Source organism: Falco naumanni, chromosome 1, assembly GCF_017639655.2.
Source record: "Falco naumanni isolate bFalNau1 chromosome 1, bFalNau1.pat, whole genome shotgun sequence".
NCBI lineage: Eukaryota > Metazoa > Chordata > Aves > Falconiformes > Falconidae > Falco > Falco naumanni.
In genome coordinates this window covers 103,960,647-103,984,896 of record NC_054054.1, presented here as the reverse complement: position 1 = coordinate 103,984,896, position 24,250 = coordinate 103,960,647, and the positions used below count along the sequence as shown (strand labels likewise).

Here is a 24,250-nt window from a genome sequence, read left to right as displayed (position 1 = left end):
AGATCCTAAAGAAAGGCTTTAAAAAAGACTTGGGAGAAAAAATTTCATTGCTATATAGTGGTTCTCTTGTCTTCTGATATGTACCAAAGGCCACTGGAGTTTGTTGGGAAGTCTGCTTGTGACATGTGGAATGACAAAATGCATGCAGCAGTGATTGTATGCATGTGCTTTGTTTCCTATCCAACAAAGGCAGTGAAGGTGGATGACAGCATGAAGATTGGACGTAGTTTCAGCTCCTTTAACGCTAGTTGATGGATTTGTCTGGGGAACTGATGATGGAGTTATCAGGCTTGCTTAATTTTGTCAAGCTATGCACAGCATCCCTCACCTGCTTTCAGGACAGACACAGTACCCCATTTTGAGGACTCCTCATTGCATTAATTTTCTTGCCTGTCAGAGGCACTTGGAGGAAACAATGATCTGGCAGTTTCTGGGGAAAAATATCCTCTTGCTTAAATCATATTACAGAGGATGTTTAATTGCTGCAGGTGGCAACATTCCTGGAGAGACTAGTCACAGCTCCTGGCATCATTAGACTGATTTCCCCAAGGGAGGCAGGGGCATTCCTCATCCTTTCTGTCCAGCTGCGTTCCAGAGATTGCAGCATTGTGGTCACACCTAAAGAATGACAACCAGGGACTAAACCTCTCCGCCCTGCTCCCTCCTGCTCACCCACATGCTCGGCAGTTTCTAATACAAGAGAATTTCCACCTAAAGCGGGCAGTGGAAGTCACATGTCTGTCTGGCTTTCATGTTGGATTGATTGTTGCTGCATTTCTAAAGAAAAATGCATATGGCCAAATGTAGAAGCCTTTAACTCAGTAAATTGTTCTGGTTCCTTTCCAGAGAAGTAACATCTCCCATGAAAGCCAAGAGGCTTTTTTCTTTTCTTTCTTTTCACGTCCTCATAACATTCTGCAAAAGCAGCTGTGATCAGAGCCCAGAGAGGGAAGCATTTTGTAAAGGAGGGTTACCTACTTATAAACACTTCTTATGTTCCGAACAGACATTTATGCTCAGGTTCTCATTGATCTCTTTGCCCTGTAGTTGCAAGTAGTGGAACAGTGGAACTGGACTGATGTTATCTCTCTTTTCAGAACTGATTTTCAGTTTAAGGATTTTGGACTTACTAGCTGAAGTAGTTCAGGGATTCATATATATGGTCATCAGTATAGAGAAGCTCAGAGTGGAAGTGGCATGTTGTTGGACAAAGAAAGAAAGAATTATGTTTATAAAGCTGGATTATGTTTGGAATCCAAACCCCAATGTTTTGCAAGTCAGCAGAGAGACAAGATCAAAATAGCTAGACCTGTGTTAATTTCTCCTGGATTGCATCAATGCTAACTCTGGACCCAAACTACAACCTTGGACAAAAACCACACCAATTCTGAGAAAAATCCCTCTGTCCTGACTTTACTGCCATCCTTGACTCTACCAGGAGACTTCTCTATTAAACCAGAGGTCTCATGCCCAGCTTTTGTTACCAGCTCCAGGAGATCATGGAAAAATTTGCAGCTGCTGCATGGATGTGCTCTACCCAGTGGCTGCAGCAGGTCGTAAGAATAATCCCAGCTTCACCTAGTTATCCCTACTGCTTTGGCATCCTTTTTGGAGGCCTGATCTCTAATTGGGAAGGCATGCCACACTGAACAAGGTGAATTCCTGAAGTGCTAATGAGAAAAAGGGTCAGAGAAGAGCTGATGCAGCTTTTTTCTTTATGTAGTGACTAACTAGGCATTTTTCCTGATCTTTGTCTTCTAGGATTCATTTGAGGAGCAAAACACTGGCTCTTCTCTCAACATTTTTTCTTTCTTTCTTACAAGACAGTAAATGTGTTTGTCAGGGAGGAGGGCTAGGAGCTGAAATATGAAAAACTCTTCGCTGGCACAAATAAAAGCAGTAGTAAGACTACTGCTGTAAGTAGATAGGTACTGACATCCAAGTCAACATGAAAACACAGGGTTAGAAGGAGCAAGCTGGCACAGGCTTAGCCCTCTGAAAAACTGTACAGAGAACTTCATGTGGTGACAGCAAAAATACTGAACTAGGCGAGAGACAATAGCCATTCAGTAGAAACAGCAAACTGTGCCTCTAGGGATTGCCTTTCTTCAAATTTTGACAGTGCCTAGTGCCTCACGCATGCTATCACTGTGTAATTAAATCGAGTACACATCTGCATAGTTCAAATTTGGACTGTAAATGCAAAGAGAAGCTTAACAAAGGCAGAAAGCAGCTACAGAGCTGGTGGACTCAAGGCACTCAATTTCTAAAGATTTTTGGCAGTGTGATGGTAGTATTTATTCCTGCCTAAAACTGGGACACTTAAAGGAAAACAATCAAAATGCTATCATTCAAATGAATATCAAGATCATTTGTAATTTATTGTGCAAACAAGTATACAGAAAAGGACATACTAATCCTTATCTGTCCTACTGTTAAGTTGTTCAATAAAGAAATACCCATGTGGCAAGAAAAGAACATGGAGTGAGACACTACCTCAGAGAGATGGGGTTTGATCTGGAAAAAAGGATTGGAGCACAATGAAACGGTTCATCTAAGATCTTTATCTAAATGCTATTTCATGCTGTTTGGGTTAAAAAGATACTGACTGAAAAGTGGCAGATAAAACAGGGATTTGCATGTATACACCATGCGGACATGTAGTTGCTAGAGGGCTCTGCATTAAGGTTTGTAACCACTTATGAAAATACACTTATTTATTACCAAATATCTTTGGGCTTTTAACATGGAATAATGATCATCAAATAAATGTAGAATGAATCTTTCATCTGCTACTAGCTAGTAAATAGCTAAATAATAGGTTCTCACAAGGAAAAAAGAAAGTCAGACCAAAATTTAAGGATAGTTCCAGAGTGTATAGGAGGTGATAGTTACATAAAACAACAATGTATGAATTCCATGCATAGCAAAATAGAAACAGGGCAATCAGATATTTAAATATTAGGTTATTGTTCGTGAGGTCTTAAATTACATTTAAAACAAATCAAAATAAGAAACCCAAGTAACTACCATATCAGAGACTAATTCCATAAATACACTTGGTTTCATGGTTAAAAATAACTAATGATAAATTTAGCTGAAGAAAATAATCAGAAGTAATAAGACTGAGATAATATTGAAAAGGTCACTTTTTATTCTGTCAAATAATGTGAATTGATAATTTATGTTACTGCACATTTTCTCTATAGAAAAACAAGAAATGAGTCCTTCACTTTGTCTCTGATACTTGGACATTTCTGCTCTATAACACTGTTCGGCACTTACTAAAATAAAAGTTGCTTAAAAAACTCCTTAACAAACTTGTTCATTAATCTAAAATTAGTTAAAATTGGTACACGTTTAGACATATCTCTAGATTAACTCTGTTTATAGAAACTCTGATAAAGTGTGTATATATCTTAATTTGTATTTTGTAAGTACAGACACCTGGTTAGAAATTACCTCACTTTATGCATGCCTTTTAATCAGTCCTGCATCTGCGGGTACACAAATTTTGGTATACTTTCACCTGTAAAACCCTTCCTTGTGTGGTTTTTGGCTTTTGGCAAGCATGGAGAAAACATTTGCTGGTTGTTGGTTCATATGCCATAATAAATCAGCAAAAAAAAGTGAGCTGCTCAGTATAGAGTCATAGCACAAAGAAATGTACACAATCTTCATGCAGTTCCTTTACCACGATGCATTTCCATCCACAAAAGCCGAATATGTGTCTGTCTTCCTCTGTGTCAGTATAAAGTCTGATTTAATAAGTAACCAGTTTTTTTCTCTAGATAGCATTTTGATGAGCGTAAGGCCTGATTGTCTGTGTTGCAGCTGATCATCTTGAGCCGGTTTATATCCCAGGATGTCATTGGGAAGAGTCTGTAATCCCAGTTGCACCATTTCTCTCTTTCTGAACAGTTTTACGTGAAGCAACTTGTTTATCAGGAGCCATCAGGCCACGGGCTGGGAGTTTGTTTCTGGCTGCTTGGATATCCACATCTATTAGTCATAATAATAGCTCTTACAGCTGACTGCTTTGGCCAGAAATTTGTCTTAGATGAAACCCTGCTTTGGTGCTAGCTTTCTTACCCCTCTTAGCTCAACTTCTGAGAGATCAGGACTCCTCTCCCTCGTGGACAGACACACTTCTTGCTTTAAAATACTTCCCACCTCCAAGCTCTTTTAAGCAAGAAAGAGCTTGGAGATGGAAAGTTGTAGACTGTTCTCCAGTCTTGTGAAATACTGCTATTTCCCATATAAATATCTCGAATAAAGCATATTTCTGTGTGAAAGGGATGCTGTTTTACAGATGAGCAAAGTATTCTGCGAAGTAGTTAGGCTCCGCTGGGCTGGGAGACCAAGTGTACCTAATAATCAGCCAGACCAGGCTGTGGTAATGTGGGTTTACTGGGAGACATGAGAGCTGCAGATGGTATAAAGTTTGGAAATGGAAAAGCAAAGAATTAACAATGTAAATCAGGAATGTGCTTTTGAATCCTCCAGTTCTTGATAAATATTTCTGTTTAAATGTTGATATAGCTAATATGGTAAAACATTTTCCCTGCCACAGCAAGTTAATCTGGATAGGTGTTTCTACTAGTGGTTTGGGGTTTTTTAATTATTTTTATCTCTGAAAGAGGAAAAAAATAGTCCACTGTGGAATTCCAGTTAGCCTGCAGCGCTTGCTGAAGTCCTGTCTTTCAGACTTGCCAGATGTGTATTTATTTCCAAAGCTTGTCTTTCAAGGAGTGCTAAAAGAGAAGTAACGAATTATGTGCAGTATGAAACAAATGGTCAGCTGGGTTAATTTTAAGAAATGTAAACATAAACCAACCCCATCCCCCTACACATGATGATTCACTCCAAGGGGAAAAAAAAAAAATAAAAAGCGCCTTTAGCCTTATGTGCTGTGGCAGAAGTTGTACTATAAAACATACAGCTTCTGTTCCTTTGCTTCCACTGTGTAAGATAAATCCAGTTTGAAAAACAGAAGCAAACAAACTAAAAGCCCCAAGCTGTTGCTTTGTATGTAAGAAGGGTACGTGTGTGTTATCTTTGAAGTCACCATGAATTACTGGAATGTTTATATCCCACTGTTCCATCGTATTATTCTTGAGCAGAAGTCTCTTTTAGAAAGAAGGCAAAAGAGATTCTCCCAGCAACGTTGTGAAGTCTGCGGCACACGCATTCAATCCCTTCCCTCATGGGTGATTCCTGACAGTTTGTGTGGCCATTACAGAAATTGGTGCTGGAACTAACAGGGGGAGTTCATGGACAAAGGCTGATTTTTGGCTCTGATGTGTTTTGCCAGCCTTTAATGTGGTGCTGGAACCCTACAGATGAGCATATGCTGCTGACATTTGGATTTCTGCATGCTTGCCCTTTTGCTAGGCTGCTCAGGAAAAATATAGTCCGCTGCATACTCTCTTATCACAGATGAAGAGATTAGGGTGGGTAATATATTACAGTAGTGTTGCTGTTCTATCTGCCAGTGGTGTCAACAGTCAAATTACTAAGTGCTGCTCTTATGGCTGTACATGTAATGCTGGTGTAGTGCCCTGCTGCACCACCTGGTAGCTGTAACCTACTCCTGCTTTGCCTCTGCTCTGTTAAGATGAGACATAGCAATCTATATATTCTTCTATATGTTCTATATATTCTTCCCCCACTGCCCTCTGCTATCAGGGCTCCCTCACCACCACAGGAGAGCTGTTGTGCTAGGGGCCGAGGATCAGTAGGTACCGGGTGAAGGAGGGTGCTGTGCTGGACTTAGGTGGCTCTGAAGACCCAGAAGAGAGGGAAAGGCTAAGGGTTCTCATCTCCATTTTACACTGCACAATGAAATTCTTTGTGGACTGATTCTGCCTCACTTTCCCTCACCCATATATCTTAAAGCATTTTTTTGAATTGCTTTGAAGAAAGGTAATTCCCACAGCTTTAGAGCTGCTTCCCCTCTCAGCAACATGCTGTGCAAAAGGCTTACATGCACTGCAATATGCAGGTGATGGCACTGGCCGTCAGGAGAAGAAATGAGCCTGCCTCAAGTCTGGTTATATGTACCTACACCTGTGTCGCTGCTGGAGATGGGGATGAGACCTCCAAAGCTGCAGCTCTTGGGAGGTAGGAATTGTCAGGTTCCTGCAGCAGTTCTGCTGTGAGAAACTGTGTTTTCAGGGCTACTTGACTCTCCACCTCTAGCTAGGACTAGATTAAGATGTAACAAAATCCATGCTTCCTGGACAAGGAAGTATGAGAGATCCATGCTTCCTGGACAAGGCAGTATGAGAGTTTCTATGGGAACTGAGAGGCACCATTTCTTTAACCTCCACCCCCCGCCCACCCCCCCCCCCCCCCCCCCCCCCCCCCCCCCCGAAGGCTCCTACTGCTCCTTCGCAGTGCTATTCACAGCACTCTTAAAAGTTCTACTGTTTTGCATGGTTTTTTTTTTATACAGATTACATGAGGTGTAGGAAAAAAATACAGTATTGCTTTTTCCTTCAATAATGAAGCATTGCCTGAGCTGGTCTTAAGAGATTCCGGGTATCTGTCAAGTCTGCTAACATCTTCAACACTGCTGATATCAAATACTGTATGGGAAACTGTTCTCATGTAAGAGCAACATCTTCTCTTGCACAGACCCGTGTAATGATTTGAACTTTTGAATCTGGGGTCCTCATTGTTCCCTCAGATTTTGCTGACCTAGGACAGAAGAGGTGGGAAAAAAATGTATGTAGATGAAATAGTTGCAGCTTTCTGCAGTGGAGTACAGGATTACTGTCATGTGTTTGTCTCCTAGCTGCTTTATATTCCTACCTTGTCCCCTTCTACTTGTCCCTGTTAAAAGGAACCTATAAATGAAAAACAGGTTAGGGTGTTCTCAGAGCATCAACCCCACAAAAGCCAATCGATGAGGAGGCTTTTCCTAGGTGTTAGAAAATGAAGTGGTGTATTTTCTGCTCTGAGTGTTGTTTTTTTACCCTCTGGTATCTGCATCTATATACCTGTAAAGCACTTGGGAAGGGTTATTGAAAACACAGCTGGTGATGGCTACCAGGAGAGACACAGAGCATAGTTCCAAAGCTTACTCAGAAAGCTTATTCATGTGATAAGAAAAATGAACTGCAAGAAACTATCATAAGGAATAGCTCTACCATACATTGTATTTCTTGTCTGCAGTGTGTTTGGAGCAGGATCAGTTCTGCTTTCCCCTCTGGGACCCGAGAGCTGTCAAGGTAACACCCCCAAGTCCCATCTTCCCCCAGGTAGGGTCTGTCTGGCACCACATCCCAAACTTCTCCAGTCATCCCAGTCATGTGCTGTTCTGATCCTAAGTGTGCCTCCTGCCCACTGCTTCCTGCTTTTGGGTCATTCATTGCTCTGAAAGCATGCAATATCTGAATCAGGCACTGTGGATGCTGAAAGAAGAGATGTTTCTGTTGCTGAGTGTCATAACTCACCTGGACTGACACGTGCTGCTGCAGAGGCTTCTATTGCTAGTTCATTAAAATGAAAGCAGCAATTTGCACCGAAATGTCAGGACTGTTCCTCAGAGCTCAGGCTGCTTCTAGAGCAGGTGGACAGAGGTTTGTGCTGGGAGAGTATAAAGAAATAGGCTTGCGGCTTAATGCTCATTTGCAGTGGGTCTCAGTGAGGGCTCCCTCTAATTGCCTACCCATTTTCTGGACAACCGTTAGTTATCTAGGTTACTGGAAGATGTTGAAATCGTTATCATAGGGTCTGTGACTGTGGTTCTGATTCAGCTCGTCCTTTGGGAGTCTGTGGGAAACTTTAGTGTGCCTTTGTGTGAACTGAGTCACACCCTACACCTTTTTAAACCAATATGCTTACATTTGATGCTGTTTCATCAGATCATGAAAATGCCTAGAGAAAACAGCTGGGGACCATGGTGCCAGCATGAAAGATCTTTACAGGCCAAAGACCTTTACAGTTTTGTCTCATTTTTATGCAGAAACTGGAATTTATAGTCTCTAGGTTGAAGCATAGGAAAGTTCAGCCACTATATCAGTTAATGGATGGTTTGGAAGCAACGCCTGCCTGTAACTATCATCCTGCCTGTCCTGCTTTTATTGTGCCTGAGTAGGAAATCTCACCTGGGTCACTTATTTGCTGAGGAGGCAGAGGGAAGAAGGCATATTTATTTCATTGCCAGGCTGTGTGTGTCTTGGAAGCGTTCCTTCTTCTTGTGTTGTCTATTAAAGTGTATATTCTACTTGTCATACTGCAGCAGAGGCCTAACCCCAGAGCATGCTGATGGAACACAAAAAGGACGTCTTATTGCTTCAACTCTGTCTTACTGGAAGGCCCTATAAGGCTTCAGCATTATGCTTTGTAAATAATTATTACAGCATCTTATGCTCAGCCTCATTCAAAACATCCGAGGAATGGAAGAAAGGGAAAATGCTCCTTAAATAGACTGGAATTGAATCGGCTGGGGTGTGGGGAGGAAATAAATTAAAAAAAGAAAGTAAGTAGTGCTGCTTGTAAGTTTCCAAGCAAATGTTAAAATATCGAGTAAGGAATTATAAAATTTCCTATCAGCTTAACGGGATCCTTGCAGCAGTAGTTGTGATCTGAGGAACACAAGCCATTCCTGATGCGGTGCTCCACTGCTGCATAGTTGCTTCAGTAGTGGGAAAGCCTGCCTTGGTCAAACAAGTGCAGAAGGCAAAGCAATTTCCTTTGGAAATAAGCTTCCTAGGTAACTGTGTATTGAGGGTATCGAGGAGATGCCAAGTTTGCTGGGATGTTCGGATATGGGTCTGGAGAAGCATTACCGTTTGTTTAAGGCTGTAAGCCGACATGGATGTAAATAAGGCAGCTTATGGCTTGTGTTCTTGAGGCTGGCTTGAAAAGAAGCATGATGCTTCAGGAGGGTTTGGTTAATGATGCCTCACAAAGAAAACAGTGCATTCAACCCAGGTTTAGGCTCATTACGAAGCCTGGCAACAACTTTGTATTAGCAGGGCCTTGGTGGTTCTTGAAGGTTGTGCATATCGTCCTGAAAAACAGGGTGCAAGAGAGAGGGAGTGTTGTTCAGCCTCTGGCTTACGTTCAGATGCAAAAGTATGGATTTGAGCCTTTCTTTACTTGAGCTCTTGGTTGCCTACAGCTACAAAAGCTTCAGTCATACTAGAGGCAGTGTAAGTGCTTCTTCAACGGCACATGTAATGTGGCCACCCGGGTCACACACAAAGGCTGAAAAAAGGACCATTGTGTTCTGAGAAACGTGCAAATAGTGTGAAGATGGGAAATACATTATTGTACCAGGTGCTACATTAGTCTTTTGGAGTATAGACGTTTCTTTTAAATTCATAAAGTTCACATGCTACACAAAACACTGCATTTGCAATTCAGATAACATTGAATTAGAGTACTAATCTCAAAGCCATGTAGTAGATTTTGAGCTGGAAATCCCTGGGAATGGTGCTGATCATCACGTCTGAAAACATGATTGACCAAGTCTTGTGAGAGGATAGTGACAAAACATGTAAATGCATTTAATGTAGTTAAAAAGGATTGTCATTTTGTCAAATAGGCTGGATTTAGAGAATGAAATGAAGCTACAGCATGACAAAACCTTGCCAATTAATAATGCTTCAACAACAGCTATTCAAAGATCATGAGTAGGGAGAAGCTGCTAGGTAGAAGGAATTGGTAGATGCACCAGTTTCTCTCTGGAAATCTGATGCTAAAAAATGAGACGTCTCTCAGATGTAAGCCAAACTTACTGCAAATTCAGCATTCCTCACAGCACTTGGATGCTTCTGGATCTTGATTGAGTCAGTGAGCCAGAGAAGTGTGAAACATGAATGCAGAAAGAAAAAAATTCAGAGTTTGGAATCTTTTGGATGGTTTTTCAGCAAAGTTGCCTAAAAGGTCTGACCTCCCGGTGTACTTAAAATTTTAGCACATGCAAAATAAAACATGCCAAGAATCAGTAGAACCAACAGCACAGGGAAAGTTCCTGAGACTACAAATTTGTTCGTGGTCACTTCATTTAAACCTCTTCATGGACTCTCCAAACTTGTTCTACCCTTGAAAATGCATATACTTAGGGCAAAACATTCACACCAGAATGTCTCAGTCAGTGGGGTGATGCTTCTTTCAAAGGGTGCTGAGAAATCATCGTTTCTGCAGTTTCAGGGGTAGGAACGTGGGGTTGTGCTCTCCAAGAAGCAGAAACATCTGCTGGATTTGACTGAATTTTGGTTTAAGAGCTGATCCAAACCAAGGAGTGTTTGAGCCAAGACAGCCCATAGGGTAAATGCGGTTAGATCTCACGTGTTTCTATAGATATCAGTGAAGGTGGAGGTGTTAGTGTTACCTGTAACCAAATAATAATAGTGTTACCTGTAACCATTTGTTCTGAAAAGTCTGGTGTCTGTTTATCTCTGGGTTCCTTGGATTCAGTCTTCTCTTGGGACTCATCTGTGGCTGGAACACAGCAGCCTGTTACTGCCTTTTAATATTCTTTAGTATTGTGTACACCAGGCCATATTCCAGCTGTTAGTATTTGAAAAGTTCTTGTGTCAAGCAGCTTGCCTTGTTTCCACAGTTGCAAAAATACATTGTAGTTCTCCCCGTCCCTATTTTTGTGATCATGTTATGGTTGTCTTCGCACATCTCAGGGTAGGGAATGGTGATAGTACCTAATGCCAGAGATATTTGTTGCAAGTGCTGGTAAGCGTGTCCCATCTGACTAATCTGGAACAAAAAGCAACAGTTTGCTTCTGACCCAGAACTATTAAGGTTCTCAGGGGAAGAGTTTTGGAAGATGCAGTCTGGCCAAACTGCATGTAATGGTTTTCTAACAGGGATAAATGACCACTATTTCAGCCATGTGAAGTGCTGTGGTCTCCTCAGTGTCTTACACTTTCAGCCACAAGGATGAAAAGGAGTGCTTTAACTTGATGTTCTAGCAGGCACTGGTAACATGGGGCTCTTTATGATCCCTGTGATTTATTTGAAAATGTTAGCCTTTTTCTTTAAGGTCTATTTTATAAGTAGCTATGCACAGGGCACTCTGCTGGATGGTGTTCTGGCGAATAAGCAAGCTAATCTGTTACATTCCTTCCAATTACATTCCAGACCCCTGTCATTAATGCAATATTAATGACCAAGAAACTAAATTGAGAAGAACATAAATCCCACCATTTGAGTGTCATGTAATATTTTTACCACAGGCAGGTCAATCACATGAAAAGCCCTTCAATTAGTAAGCTGAATGCTGCTTTGTCTTAACTGAGGCAATTGTCAGGACCTGGTGGTGCTGCTTCATCACCCAGTGTCTTGTAATTACATTACCTAATTGGATGGAGAATAAGAATTGGGCTTACTCTTTTTTTTTTTCTTTTTTTTTCTTCTTTTTTTTTTTCCTTCTTTTTTTCTTGTTTTTGGTTCCAAAAAAATGACTGAAAAGTAGTAGAAGAGTCTCTCAGGACTGCCACAGGTTTGAAGCGAGGGCAGTGATGGGAACTTGGATTCAGATGCTGCGATTTTAATGCTGAAGGGGAATTGCACATTCAAAATTTGCAAGCAGCTAAGAAAATGCTGATTTTTGTATGTGCGAACCACACAGCAGCTCCCTGCTGGCTCTGGGAAGCGCTGTGGGAGTCTTGCTACTTCCAGGGTCGTTTTGATTTTGTTTTGTTTTCTCCAGAGTGCTTAATTAGGTGCTTCACTTCAGAACCTATCTGTAGGTATCCAGTTGTTAAACACTGATTGAAGGGTGTGATGAATGAAAAAGGAGTATCTTACAAGCTTTATTGGTTATTTTTATGTACAAAATAATAATATAAATATCATAAAATAAGGACACTTTAATCAGCTAGAATCTTAGATGCATTTCCAAATAAAACTTTCCACATTCAATTAAGTGTGTCTGAACAGATCACCTGGGAGCCGTAAAGCCATTAACAAATACTAGAGAAATCAAAGGAAAGGTGAGTGGGCTTTGCTTCATCTCCCTCTCTCATTTCTATATTTAAATATGTATTTTGTTCTCTTTCTACTTGCTGTAGTCTCTCTTCTCCTTGCAGGGCTCTGAATACCAGCTGAATTTTCCCAAAAGGGAGTTGTTCAAAGGTGAGGTGCTTAGAGCTGAGAATTGGTGGGACGCTTAATGCATCCAAATGAGCTGAAGTTCTGAAGTGTTTGACATAGTGTAAATGGATGCTGTAGAAGAATCAGACCTGCTTTAGAAGCCATGATGTAAGTCCATCCTAATGGCAAAGGGTTTGTATATTGACCCTTGAGCAAATGATTGATCAAGTATACTAAGGTTTCAATAACTCAGTAGCTTGCTATTAAATCTTGGTATGATGTAGTGGTCTCATCTGTGACATGTTTATAACCTCTAGTCAGCATATAATAAGCATGTGTGATTGAAAAAAAGGTGAATATGTGAATAAAATGTATGAATACTTGAAGAAAGGTCCAGGACATTTTCACTTTAGTGTTAGTGACATCCCTGTCAGAGTTCAGGGGAAGGCCTTTGGGTAAGAGAAGCATCCTTTGTTGGACACCAATTTATAAACTTGTATACTTGTCATGCCCAAGCAGCCTTAAGGGAAAAAGAGTGAAGAAAGCCAACACAGTAGATGTGATGGTGTAACAGAGACATGGTAGATGAGATGGTATCTGCCATGTGGATTTAATTGGGAGTTTAAATAGTTCACCTTTGCTAGAGTGGCATCGTCACTCTAGGGCTGTGCTTCTATCCCTAGGCAGCCTGTAGTGCTGCTTTGACATCTGTCATTACCTGAGAGGAGGCAGTAAAGATGGAGCCAGACTCTTCTCAATGGTACCCAATGAAAAGATGAGGTAATGGGCATAAACTAAATATAGGAAATTCTGTTTAAACATAAGAAGAAACATTTTTACTGTGAGGATGGTCAAACGCTGGAACAGGCTGTTCAGCAAAGTTGCAACTTCTCCATCCTTGGACATATTCAAAACTCAGTTGGACATGGTCCTGAGCAACCTGTTGTAATTGATCCTGCTTTGAGCAGAGGGCACGGACTAGAGTATCTCTAGAGGTCTCTTCCAGTCTCAGCTCTTCTCTGATTCTGTGATGTGCATGTAAAGGAGAAGAGCAGTTTGAAAGTGGTGATGAAAGACGGACTTAGCATCAAGAATTCAATCTGAAGGGAGGAAACCTAAATAGAACTTAAGTAGAATCCAGTGGTGATGAAAGTTATGGGAAATGTTGTGTGCGGTTGTGATTGTAAACAGGTGGGAAGTGAAAAGTAGTTATGGGTAAGTGATGACACACACACAGAGGGAAGAAAAGAGAATTCTAAACCCCATCACTTCTCTGCAGTGGGCCAAATGGTAGAAGAACCAGTAAATGCAGTGCATCTCCCCCAGGCTACCATGCCAGCATGACTCACGTCATGATAAGGGAAGAACATCTTGTTGGAGGTGAGAAGGGTAGTTTATAGTTGTATTTATCAGACAGGTAACTGTAGCGTGAACTTCCAAGTGCACTTGTAGCTCTACAGAAAACTGATAAAATACCGATAGCTCACAGTGTTGCATCAGAGGTGATAACTTATCTCATAACCCCTCATCAAGCAGACTCCACACAAGCGTGTACCTGGCTAGTTGTTATGTACGCTGCCCAGAGATTAAACGTAATCAACTCCTTTTGGTTGTAGGAAATCCTGGAAACAATGCTTACCCAACCTATTAATGGGGGAGAAAATTACCAACAAACAAAACATCACACTGAACAGTTCTGCCTCTGTATTATTTTGTATTTTGGTCTCTGCTGGCAATCCCCATGAGGGATTACTCAAAATTACTTGTAGATAAAGGTAGATACTAATCTTCCTTTGTTTCTACACAAAGATCTCCCAGACAGTAAGACACGAAATGGCCAAAATTTGGCATGAATATTCAGTTACTTAAAAGTCTGGGCTGCACTTGATAGGAAGACATGTTCACCAGTACTAAATAGGTAACCCCTCTCTAGCTCTTTACAATATTTGTTCATTTATTAGAGGAGATTTAGAACCATTCATGTTTGAAAAGGTAGGGCATGTGACTGTGTGGTCCAGATCTAGGTCTGACACAATATTTCTGTCAACAATATTCCTGTGGACCCAGGACTTGTATGCACATGTGGAAGCCAGGTGTCTTGGTTATATGTATTCAAAATTGGTAGAGCTTTAGGGGTGCACAGAGGTGGAAGATGTATTCAGGCTTATCTGTTCATCTGTTCTGCAGTAGCCTTTGTCATCCATCCAGACAGAATGGAATTTAAAACATCAACATTATTGTTTCATGTCATCTTGTCTTTTGCGATACATCAGTGTCCCTGTTTGACTTGGAAACTTTCAGATTCTGAAAGGTGACCCCGTCGTTACTGGGAGAGCTAAGAGAATTGGGGGAGTTAGTGTTTATGCAGGTGAAATACTTGCTTTTGTAAAGCCATTCCATTGCTCAGCTCTTCTAGCGACTCTCAGCTAATGAACTGCAATTTGAACTGTGAGTTTACAGGAGCCAATGCTCTTAGTCACAATACCGATACTCAGAAGCATGTTCCTGGTTTGGTTTGCATCATGGCTAATGGTACATCTTCTCATACCTGCGGTGAAGGGTGTGGTGTGTGAGCTTTAACCACTTCGATGCCTGCAAAGTGCTGATTTGGCTGGGAAAAGTGAATGGAGTGCAAGAGGCAGTGGTGTTTGCCTGGCCAGAACATACAGTTCTGCTCAGGAAAGGCAAATGCTTGCACATGAGTGTAGCTGTCAAAAGGGACCACTGTTGTGCAGCCCTTGAATGTACATTTGAGCCCTGTGGGGTTTACTTTGCTCAGCTGACTCCTGCAGTATATCAGATTTATCTGTCTTCAGTTGATCTAACTGATCGCTTGTGACTGCTGTGGTACCCTGGATGTTGTCAGTGCAAGACTCTGCCAGCTGCAGAAATACAAGAGTGTAACTGCAGCGTAACTGAGTTTGCTCTAGAAATTCAGGGGAATTCAATCAGTCCCAGTGCTTTCTCCTTAGTTTGTTGTCATTCTGCACACATGTATTTTAGGCTTTGGGTGGCAATCCTAGCTGCCTAGTGGCAGGAATGGCCTTATGCACATCATCTTGCCAAGGCTGCAAACCTTGATCCATAGCCTTGTTTGTTGCATAATGTTTATATAACAAAGAAGGAAAATATGGCAAACCTCAGCAGTTCAAGTATGGAGTTTCATGGTGCTGAACCCTCTTTTACAGAAGCTATATGTAGAATCTGTAGGAGGTTAACTCAATATCATCATACAGGAAAGGCTGCAGGTGCACTGGCTGTAGCAATATGAAAGATTCTACTTTTAGACCAGCAACATCAGTTCAAAACATGACTTGCACTGGTGCTGTGCACACACACACAGAGAAGTCATTTGTACTGGGTTGGCTATATGTGTGATCTCATCAGCCTGTGTGTCCCTAATCTGAAAGAACTATGTATTCAGCTATTTTTATGAGACCCTTACAAGCTACTTCACATTCAAATGCAAATACTTAATAACTGAAGCTTAAGGATCATATGATTCTTTAGACAGTAAATCTGGTGGTTCAGAGTTGTACACATATTTGGCAGATTATAGGTTTATCACTGACAGCTAATCTTTTAAAGAACTGTGGCTTAATTCCTTTTGTTAACTAATTAAAAAAAAGAGAAAGAAGTTAAAGCTGTAATTAGAGCTATTAAAACATGTATTACTCAATCAGTGGTCTATACAGCTAGGATAAATGTATAATTAGGAGGTTTGTCCAAACATGATTAAAGCTAGTCATGTGTCCTAGGCCATCAAACATTTATGTGTGCCTGAGACTGAGAGTGAAGTCAGTACGAAAATGTGAATATAAACCGTGTCATACTTTCTAGAGAAAATACATGAACTGTCTTTTGGAGTATTATAAATATTTAACTCAAATCATAAAAGCTTTTTTCAGATGAAAATTCTGGAAGGGTTGTGTCACACCCATAGCTTCTAGTCGATAGTGTCACTGGCAACAGTGACCAGACCAGATCCATCTGACGCTGTGATCTGTCACTGTTGTTGTCTAGGGTTTGCTGGTAGTTTAAGAAATTTGGAAGTTAGTAGGTAGAGTAATTTCTATTAGCAATCGTCACATTCCCTGAGGCACAAGGATTTGTATCCCTTCCAAAACTCAGGTCTATTTTGGCAGACTGGGTTTCTTTTGTGTTTGGGTGGTTAGCCCTCAAATCACAAAGTAGCAAATTGTTCTGCTTTAGAGCTAGAGCATTTTTTTCCTTCCGTATAGTTAGGAGATGGGAGGAAGAAAGCAGGTCCATTGACCTTTTCTCCCTCAAAACATACGTATGAGTGATTTCTCGGTGCAGTAGTCTCTGGCGATGGCATCTCTGGAAGGGAAATTCCCAGGAAGGCTGTAGCAGTTCTGGGTCTCAGTCAGCCACCATTCTTTCCATATGTTGATGGTTTACTGTATACTGGAATCCTCCCTGGGTTGTGTCTCATCAGCCCCTGCATGGCACATACAAATTGGAGAAAGGGACTCGGAGCACCTTTGCATCCTGAATTGCCCCAGGTTTCTGCTGTACAGGCATTCAAAGAAATCCATCTCATCTCTACAATCCAGGAGATATTGACAGCTCTCATGGAGGTGCCGGCATCTGTGATGTGACTGCTAACCAAAATTAAAGACATAAAAAATTGTTTGCTGTAGTAGCTCTTTGTTCCAAAAAACTTTAGTTGCGAGCACTGGCCGAGAGAAAAAGACACTGAAGTGTTGGGGTTGGTGGGCTTAACCTGTGGAAAAGGAATAAGCTCAAGTGCTGGAAGCTGACTCCTGCCAGGGTGAGAACTATTTGCACAGATGAACAAATTACAGAAGAGTTCCAAAGTAATGTAGAAAGGAATAAGCTTCTTTAATATATATCAATTTCTGCTTCGGGAACAGTGAAACTCAGTTAGAAGTCTTAGCTGCCTGTCTGTACTGCTTTTAGGCACAGAAAATGTAGAGAAGAATTTGGCTGATGTCAGCCCCGTTTGTCTCACTGAGACAAAACCTGCTGAGAATCTTGGGGTAGGACAGAGTGGAAAAAGCACTTGGGGGGGAAATTGAGTGCAGAGGGAATGGTAGCAGTGCCCTGCTACAGCTGTGGAGGAGAGCAGCACTTCCTCTGCCTGCGTAATTGCCATTTGTTTCTGCTGGTTGTCATGTTCACATACACTCAGAGAGGGAGGGAGATGTTCATATGGGTGTATGTCTATATAAATGCACAGACAAAAAATAGCAGTTGTCTATATTGTACACATCGTGGTTTTAGGACCAGTTTCTAAGTGGTTTATGGTATGTCTGTGGTCCAAATGAGTAGCAGCATAAGAATTTTGGAGTTGTTTTGTTGGTTGGTTGGTTGGTTGTTTTTTTTCCTATATGAAAAATGAAAAGATTAGACCTCTCTCAGAAATGACTTTTCATCTTGGGGAGTTACCCAGCCGTCCTTCTTCAGAGATGACAAAAACATAAGTTTTGACTGACTGATTAGAGATGGAAGATTGGGGGTCCTAGCTTGCTGTAACAAATTACTGCATAATTTTATTCTATAGGTTCCAGTAGGATGCATGGTAGCCAAAGATCCAGTAGACATCTTTCAGTAGGGTAAGAGGAGGCATTAGCTCTTTAGAGCTCCAAAACTATGCACGACGTAGAATAGGCTATAAATAATTCTCTAATATTTTTTCAGATTTTTGTATGTTTTGCCTAGTTGTTGCACCTAAACAGCTGCGTGGTCCGTAGTCTTGTGTATGTGATCTCAGAAAGGCAATGACATTCATGTCTTTGTGTAGCTTATGCTTTTATAAGACTGCTTTTATTGCCAACTGAAATCAGAATCTCTTGACTTAAATTTGGATACTGCAGCTTCAGATAACATAGTTCAAATATTAAACAGGTGTTTGGAGTATGTTACGTATGGGATGAGCAGGGAGGAGGATCTGAGGAGGAACTCGGGGAGAAGAATGAGCTTGTTGCTTGCTTCAGGTGATTTTGTTGTGCTGGGACTCCGATTCAATGGTCTGGATGGAACCAAGTCACTCTTAACCACAACAGGAAAACTTTGTACAGTTTTCGTGCTTTCCACAAGCATTGTTAAGAGGAGCCTTATAACACCATTATTTGGAGAAAATTCCTGTCCAGTGCATTCACTGGGAGTGATGCTGGCTGGTGAGCACAAACCTGTGTCATTTTTCCGTACGTATTTCAAAACTGAGGAGCATCCAGTACATTTGCAAGGTCATTCTACAGGTGTAACTAGCACTGTCTTAATACTCATTCCAGGTCTGGCAGATGACTGTTTTGCCTGTCACCCTCTCTGTGATGCAGATCTGAACCTTTTAAGAAACCAAAATCATCCTCCAGTTCCCCCGCTTTCTAATTCTGCGTGACTAAGTCATTCAGCATGTTATAAATACTGTTGCTCATTCCGAATACATTGGTTACCTGTGCACCAATCATTGTCAGCATATTTCTGCAGTGGAGTGGTTTAGCATTGGGTAATTGGCATAAATTAAATTGCTTGAGTCACAGTATTGCCCTTTTTTGCATACACCCACGTGTGTGTTACATATGTGCACTTTATGGGAGATATATGAATGATAGCAGCAATGCAAACGCCCTGCCAGCAAACAAGGAACTTGCATATACTCAGAAAAGAGGTATTGATGCAGAATTTATGTCCAAATAAGAGGAAGTAAAGAGCGTGCAAAAATATTATTTTTTTTTTGTCGTACTGTCAGTTTTGTCTGCTGATGGATATATTTATGACTGAGGCACATGTGGTGTTTTCTGTATCTGAGAGCTCTGTACTCTGGCTTAGCTTTGCTGTAGGGCACAAAGTCAGTCACTTCCCTACAACTCAAATATTTCCCATCTGAAGAAGGGGAATCGATAATCGCTCGTGGTTCTCAAAGCATTTTTGTGTTTAAGGACATACCATAATCCCTGCTGTTCTTCTCAGAAATGATCTACAGAATAATCACAGCAAATTGAGGATTTGTAGAAACAGATCTCCCTGTGCTTACGGTTTTCTGCAATTGACTGTTTAATTTGCACACCTGCAACTACTTCTGGGTGTAGCTCAAGCTGCATAGATGTCTGAGAACCTGATTGTGCTCATGTATCAGATATTTAGGCATCAAAGTCTTGTGCCTTATGCCCTCACGCAGCAGCACCCAGAAAACTGCAAGTGCAGTGAAAGAGGTCAGCTTGAAAATCAAGTCCTTGCAGTTTGCAGAAGTGTTGGCTGAAACGGGCCACGAAGAAGACTCTGTTAGATGAACTGTTCCTTGTCATCCATTTTCGGCTGTGTGGTGGTGAATGTGAAGTCCATTAATTCTCTGGGCAGCTTAATGAATTTTTCAACCTGTGCCATTGCTTCGCATGGCTCCGAGTCGTTCACGGGGTGGTACTGCTGACCAAGCACACCGGTGTTCCGTGGTTTGCCATAAAGCTCGCCTCTTATCTCTTGGAACTCTGTGCATGGCACCTCGGATTGTAACCGGAGATTTTTCAGAGCTGTTCAGTGTTGGCTCGTTCTGCCTTCCCGCTGTGAGGGGGAGAGCCCTGAGATAGGTGTTTAGCACCTTGAAAAAATTCCTTTATGCCGTAGCTTCTAATGAAGGAAAAATAAATTATTTTGGGGGATGGCTGGTTCATCTCTTTGCACAGCTGTGAAGAATCTTTAGGATTTCACCAGTCTTAACTTGTCCCTTGGCGTGCTGGGGAGGCTGGGGCTGTGCTCAGCAGGTATTGCTTTTGCTGGGTCCCAGAGCAGGATTTGCTGCTCCCCTGCCTCCCCTGCCTTCCTCCGTCAGTGCCGTCTTGGCGGCGCCTGGGCTTAACAAGAGCGAGCTGCAGCCTGAGAATAAACTCAGGGTCTTCTGACTGTATTAGAATCTCTTCTTCAGTGTTGCTGTGTAAACACGTATTATTATTACTTTTCATTCACACCTATAAATCTTCCCCCCAAAATATAGTTCCTTTCCTCCTGGCAAGAGACAAATGAAATGAGTTGGAGGTTTTAAAAAAAAATTGATGCATACAAAAGGATCACGTTCCAGTTACGTGGGTTTATATTTCCCCATTTGCTCAGATTTCACTGTTGTCCATCCTGAATTTAAAAAGACAAGGGGAGACCCGCTAACATGTTTCATTTCTTTTCTCAGTATTTTTGGCTTCTTGTGCTCTCACGAGGTTTGGTTGGCATTGGTGAAGCAAGCTACTCCACTATTGCACCAACCATCATAGGAGACCTTTTCACCAAAAACACAAGGACCCTGATGCTGTCTGTTTTCTACTTTGCAATCCCTCTTGGCAGGTAAGTGACATAATGCTTCTTTCATCTGGTTTTGGCTTTTCTCTTAAAGTAAGCTCGCACAGATCGCAGGTTGCTAATGGTGAAAGTACTTCTGTCTTTGGTTGGAATGGTTTAGACAGGAAGATATTGTGAGCAGTGACTAATTAGTTGCAGGAATTGGATTTTTTTTCTAGCCCTGTTACTGGTTCACTTGTGACTTTTGGGAATTAGTGGGAAGTTTGATATTTGTTGGGTTTTGGTGTTTGGTTTTTTTACAGCAGTGCCACTGAAACAAAATTTTTTCAGCATTGTTAAATTAAACTATCATTTTGGATAGTCTTATATCGGTTCTCTGAATTGTTGCTTCGGTTCCTGTGAGGTCTAGGCCTTCTTTAAGTAATGTTTCAGGTTACTGTGAAATCAAGATCTCTGAAGACACTAGGCTGAATTTTTAAAAGTGAGCAAATGGGTACCTGCTTCTGTGTGACAGTCTAGGTATCAGAGGTTTCAAGAGGAATATGCTATATAATATACGCAAATTGAAATTTTGACTTTGAAAAATATTTTTACTTTAAGCTCAAATTCTGCCCAACCTTGGATTTGGCCAACTGGACTAAGTTTGGAATATGCAACTAAGCCAATCTTAGATGACTTGCAAGTTGCGGTGGCCAGCCCGTTCTAGTGCTATTGCCACTGAAACAACGATTAGGAGAAATTGTGAAGTCTAGTGTAGACAAGGCTGAAGGGAGAAACCATAATGATCGTTCACACTCAGTCTTGAAGCAGAGTAGTGGCAGACAGCCCAGCCCACAGATGCCTGATGAAAGCAAGAGACACTCAGATTTGGAGCAGTTGTTTCCTCCAGCATTTTCTTTCAGTTGAGTCCCCTTATCAGCCCACTGCAGTATCACATTGTTGGGACAGCAGGGAATTTGTGATTAGTTTATTTTTGTTTTTTTCTTTTAAAATAATGGCTGACCCTGTATTGTGAGGTTGTAGGGGGGGGGTTCACATAGCTTGCATACCAACTCCCAGAGCTGGAGAACATCCTGTGCAATAGTGGCATCGTGGGTTCATTTCCAGCAGGGAAAACAAGGGCAGCAGTTTAATCCCCCCAACTCAGGGAAAAACTTCGGGGTTTGGGTGGTGCATTTTACAAGTTAGAGCACTCATCCCTGAGATAAAACTCACAAACATCCCTCTGCTCTTGAGGAAAAAGAGATAACCAAGTCCTTAACTGGTGAACAGGATATTTTCCCAAGAGGACCAAGGATGCCAGATATTTGCATGGAGAACTCAGCGAACTATGGCTAGCAAGAAATGACAAATGCTCATCCTGTTGAGCCTGATTGTGGGACTTCATTATCTTAATATCCAACAGAGGTGTGGATCCATGGTTTGATTTTGGGGCCTGGGGCCCGTCTGTGGAAAAAAAACAGTTTTGGGTTGGTGATAAATGTCAACCTCCAAAGCTTAGCAGGCTGTTCAGTGAAGGCATGTGGTGGCTGACACCTGCCCCACAGCAGTCCTGGCAACTTCTAGCCAAGGCAAACTCAACTAATGCAGCAATTTTGGAAAAAAAAAAAAAAAAAAAAAAGGATATTCACATCCGTTCAGTTCACCTTGAGAGAAGTGTGGCTACGTTCACCTCGATCTAGTCTCCTGACCCACCTTTTGTTACCACAGTGTAATTCTTAGCACGTAGCTGAAGGTCCTGTTGCTCCTTTATCTTCAGAGGGGATTCCCAAGCTTTAGGTCTGATGGTCTTGCGCGTTCTTCTTGGGTTTTCTTACAAGCTTATGGAAAATGGTTTCTTCGTGGATAATTTCAATCAAGTACTATCAAATGACAAGAAAAATATTTAGTGATCGAATGTGTCATTGAAGGGCACTTCTTAACTGAGAGCTTGAACATAAAATTGTTAAATATTCATATTAGTGCACAGAAAGGCCTGATGTAGAAATTAAATAGGGAAATTCTTTTCGAGGCTTTGTTTCTACCCAACGTAGATTGAAATGTCAGCCATAAACTTGAGAGCAGTGTCCAAATTTGCATCAGATTTGAGCATTTTTAGATCAACAGTGCTGGGAAGAGTTACTTATTAGCCACCACCTCCTTCATCCCCTGTGTTTCTTCCTGCAGGAGAAGAGACCCTAGGACACAAAATTGATCATGCCTCTATTTATCTCTATTTAAGAGCAGCTATGACTGAGGTGCTCTGTTAAAGCTCTGACTGACTCTCGTCTTTGTATTTCTTGCAGTGGCTTGGGATACATCACCGGGTCAAGTGTGAAGCAGGTTGCTGGAGACTGGCACTGGGCATTGCGGGTAAGCCACTCTCCTAATAACACCTTAACAGTTGCATCGGTTGATGAGTGTTACGAGGAGTTCTGTCACAAGCTCCTCAAACTGTTACTATATACAGAAGGTGAAGGATTAGGAATTATGTCTATGGATATTAGGTGCATAGCAGATGCATTCTTTAAGCAGATGGGAAAGGTATGTGGGTTTGGCTCATTGTACTTGGCTTCTTCCCTGCCTGGGAGCAAGGATTTTCCGATCGCTTTATTATCAGTCAACCATGATTTCTTGATGGGGATGGGAAGATGAGGCATTGGCCTTAAATCAACTCTACAGTCTTTCAGTACCCTGCTGTCAAGAAACTCCGAGAATGGCTTCCTGCTTTGAGGAAAAAACACTTTGTTCCAGTTTCCGCTTGTTTTTCTGCCCTGAGACAGTCGGTTTCCTTCTATTTTAACCTCTTGGGACCTTGATAAATGTGTTGAAAAGATAATACACTCCAATCACATACACACAAACGGATCCTGCAGACAAAGATGTCTTGAAAGAGCGGAGAGGAAGCGGCCCAGCAGAACTGTTCTCTGACCTTTGGCGGTCTGGGTGGCATGAGCCCCCGTGAGGTGCATTCTCTGGCTCTGGCACTACATGAAGACAATGAATCTCATGAAGCTCAGGCCAACACCATTTATAACAGCAGGTGATGAAATACATGGGTTCCCATCTCAAGCAAATGTGCCCTTCTGGAACACAAGCCGTTCCCTCCCTGCCCAGCAAGGGTAAGCCAAGCCAGGAAAATCACCATGAATGGTTTGTCTGCAGCCAGGAGAGTGGAGAGTAGTTTCCAACTGTGAACCTGAAATGAAAGGTTGAATAGCCTGCAGCTTTACACCGAGAGGATGGCTACCTCATTCAGTAGCAGAAATACTTTAAAGGGTAAAATTAACTTTTGAGCAGAGGCCAGCACAAGGAATAAGAAACCCCAGAGTCCCTCCTCCTGGTCACTGGGCTTTAATGAGGGTGATACACTGGGGCGCTCTTGTGTTTCTGTCTGTAAACCCCAAATGATTAATCTGTGCAAAGAAACCCTCGCTAGCGTCTTTCTTTTCAGATGAAGTCTCCATAGTTATCATGAGAAATCCAGACTGTCTTCAAGCCTGTACCCCTTATGGGGTCATAATTTCCACTATAAATGACACATTGATGCATGATTCCCTGACTGTGCAAAATTGTGGGGACTCTGACAAGCTGCACACTTCTATGATGGTTGGTATGGACAGCATTGCTTAGTTTTTATGGTCAAACAGCACGTGGTGAATACTTCCAGACATCAGTGTAAAGCAGCCTCTGTCCCTGTGTCAGTTATTATGCTCTTGTGAGATGTGAAAGATTCCCCTAGGTGATGCTTCCCTCTAGGATCTCCTGTGGTCTCCAGATCCAGGAGAGGTCAGCAATAATCTGTACTTCAGGGGGCTGAAGAAGACAGAAGGGCACACTGGCAAGCGGCAGCTTTGTCTCTGGCCGTGGCAGTAATATCATTGTTTCATTGGAGCATTACTGGGTCTCGGTGGATATTGTCCCATTGGGGCAT

General features: G+C 41.8%; 1 protein-coding gene across 4 annotated transcripts in view; it reads left to right on the top strand.

Annotated features, from left to right (window-relative positions):
* The window catches only part of SPNS2 (sphingolipid transporter 2), a 141,266-nt gene that overhangs the window by 65,300 nt on the left and 51,716 nt on the right, over positions 1-24,250 (top strand). For all 4 annotated transcript variants that reach the window (XM_040613699.1, XM_040613680.1, XM_040613673.1 and 1 more), the window contains exons 4-5: positions 20,231-20,382; positions 22,623-22,689. In XM_040613699.1, coding sequence (XP_040469633.1) covers positions 20,231-20,382; positions 22,623-22,689 — 219 coding nt within the window. The remainder of the gene's footprint in view (positions 1-20,230; positions 20,383-22,622; positions 22,690-24,250) is intronic.